This window comes from Arachis ipaensis, chromosome B10 (genome assembly GCF_000816755.2).
Source record: "Arachis ipaensis cultivar K30076 chromosome B10, Araip1.1, whole genome shotgun sequence".
NCBI classification, from domain to species: Eukaryota; Viridiplantae; Streptophyta; class Magnoliopsida; order Fabales; family Fabaceae; genus Arachis; species Arachis ipaensis.
Window position 1 is genome coordinate 87,046,033 of NC_029794.2, and position 3,018 is coordinate 87,049,050.

The following is a 3,018-nucleotide window of genomic DNA, read 5'->3' on the forward strand; positions in this document are numbered from 1 at the left end:
TGCATTCATATATATAGGTTGCATTGCATTACATGAGTTTTACATGTTCCTACTCATTTATTTTATCTCCTTCAACTAAGCATGAGGACATGCTAATGTTTAAGTGTGGGGAGGTTGATAAACCACTATTTTATGGTTTATATTGTGCTTAATTGTATGGTTTTATCAATTCTTTACCCACTTATTCATATGATTGGCATGCATTTATATTTCCTTCCTAAAATTATTATATGATTGAATATTTGCTTCCTAAAGACTTTTAATTAGGTATTTTAATTCTCCTTCATTCCATTAGATGTCGTGATCTGTGTGTTAAGTGTTTCAAGCTTTATAGGGCATGAATGACTTGGAGATTGGAAAGGAAGCTTGCAAAAATGGAAGGAACACAAGAAATTGAGGAGATGACCAGCGAGAAGTGACGCGGACGCATGGCTCACGCGACCACGCGACATAGAGGAAACCGCAGTGACGCGGACGCATGGCTCACGCGACCGCGCGGATTGGAACTGCACAAGTGACGCGGAGGCGTGGACGACGCACACGCGTGGCAAGGCAAAACGCCGAATGACGCGTCCGCATGAATGACGCGATCGCGTGACATGCGCGATCTGCAGAATCTGTAGAATTCGCTGGGGGTGATTTTGGGCCCTGTTTTGACCCAATTTTCGGCCCAAAAAAGCAGACTAGAGCCAAGGAACATGGAAAAATGAAGGAGAACAATTCATTACAGACAATTCTCAGTTTTAGATCTAGTTTTTACTCCTCCTCTAGGTTTTCTCTCTACACATTCATAGTTCTTAGGATTTTATTTTTATTGCTTTTTGTATTGGGATATCGAGAAGAGTTATTACCTCAGTGAGGTTTCGTCATTCTAGTTTGTTTTCTTTACCTGTCTCTTATTCTTCCATGTCCTTTGTTTACTCAGAAATATTATTGGATTATTTTTAGAATTTATTAATATAAGGACTATTTTTATTTTTAATTGATCCCTTGATTATTATTTATCATGTCTTTCTATATTTCCCTTTCCTATGTTATGAATTCTACATTTATAATGAGCGAGTAGTTCCATAACTTGGATGGGAGTTGATTGAAGGGAAGACCTTAAGTTGGAATGCTTAAAAGAAAAATTGTAATTGGGTTTATTGTTGGATTGCCCTCTAGTCACTGACACCAATCCTTTTCAATTGAGCGGATTGGAACTTGTGAATAGAAATAGCTTTCCAACTTGCTTGACTTTCCCATACCTAGTAAGGGATAACTAAACAGAACAACCCTCAATTATCAATTAATCTTGAGAGTACTTCAACAAGAATAGGGCTTCTGACTAATCTATTCCCAGTCAAGGTTTTTATTTAAAATTACACAAATTCTCTAATTTAATTTCCTGTTATTCAACTCAAATCAATTTTTGAAAATATCTGATTAATAAAATAGCACACTTTTCTGTAACTCGTTGGGAGACGACCTGGGATTCAAACTCCCAGTATTTTAATTTAAATTTTGTGACAACCCCTCTAAATTGATAAGCGGATTTCTGGTTGGTTAAGAACTGTAGTTGCAACGTATCTCTTATAATAATTTCTTAACTCGCCAATTTCCTCCACGTCAGTATGTATTGTGCGACCATGAATGTATTGATTTGATATCGATTTTCTCATAACATAACGAACAGACTTCTTTCATTTGCTATTTTATTCTCAGGAATAACAAAATGAGTTGCACATTGTTTGGTCAGTTGGTGGACCACATTCTTCCACATCTTGATGATGGGAGAGTTGAGCCACTTATTGTGGTCCTTCAATATTTCAAAGCAACAAGGTGGAATGATAAAACTTTGGTTCAGAGCAATTTTGATATCTCCAAAGTTCACATAAACCCAACACTAAAAGAAATTGATAGTTTTAGATGCATGTTAGTGTAATTTATAAAATTAATGTATCATCTTTTAAGATTGGATGAACTGAGCCTTCATGTGTGGGATCTAATTTGTTATATATAGATTACTCAGTGGTGGTCCATCGAGCTCAGCTAAGATTAGCCAGGTGTCCTTTCCGGCTGCGTGGTCTGCAAATGATGAGTTTAACCGTAGATCTGTCAGTGTAAACACTATCGAGGATGCACTAAACTCTGTTGAGGTGTTATGTTTTAGTTATTTCGATGGAACATTTTCAAAGATAGTTGAAACCATTTATGTTAGTGTGAAAAGTAACTACGACACTATCTAAATATTATTTTACTGTTTTAAAATCATTGCAGGAAGGTCCCATATGAATTGCTGGGGAAATTATTTCAATAAATGCAGGAAAAAATGATTGGTTTTATAAAGCATGTAGGAGGTGTCCTAAGAAGGTTGAAACCCCCATTGGTGATCGGTATGAATGTGGGAAGTGTGGCCACACACATGGAGCAGCCGCAATAAGGTTGTGAACAATACATAAGTCAATATACTATATCTATTGAAATAGTGTATGTATAACTGCAATATAATATTAACCAATTTTTCCATGTCTCATCATATATTAGGTACAAGGTTGAAGTAATGGTTTATGATGGATCAGGTAGCATCAACCTGCTTTTGTGGGATAGGGAGACAACTCAGTTGTGTGGGAAGCAAGCAGACAAAATCATTCTCGAGGATGTAAGTGTGATTGTTTGATGTAACATTAAAGTAAATGTTTAGAACTAATTATGGCTAGGTGTGAGGTTTTGTATGCAGTTGGAGATGATGATTATCCACCATCTCTTAATAATATGATGGATAAGAAGGTGCTTTTCAAGATTAATGTTAAATCTGCTAATATAAAGCAATATGATCCAGTTTACACCGTGATGAGAGTTTGTGATGATGAGGATATTATCCTCAAGAACCTCCCAATAAATATGCCCTCTAATCAATCTGCTCATGTCCATGTATGTGTGTAGTCTCATGTTATAGTTATAGAATAGATTTTTATACAATGTTGTTTGACTATTGAGTATAATATCTAATTTCCATTAGGGTTTAAATTCCCATAG

The 3,018-nt window shown here is 36.0% G+C and overlaps 1 protein-coding gene across 1 annotated transcript; it reads left to right on the top strand.

The window, feature by feature from the left end:
• LOC107620734 lies at positions 1,715-2,659 on the top strand. The gene is made up of 4 exons (XM_016322860.1): positions 1,715-1,914; positions 2,003-2,208; positions 2,306-2,423; positions 2,527-2,659. Exons 1-4 carry the CDS (start codon positions 1,715-1,717, stop codon positions 2,657-2,659), a joined length of 657 nt encoding a protein of 218 aa, XP_016178346.1.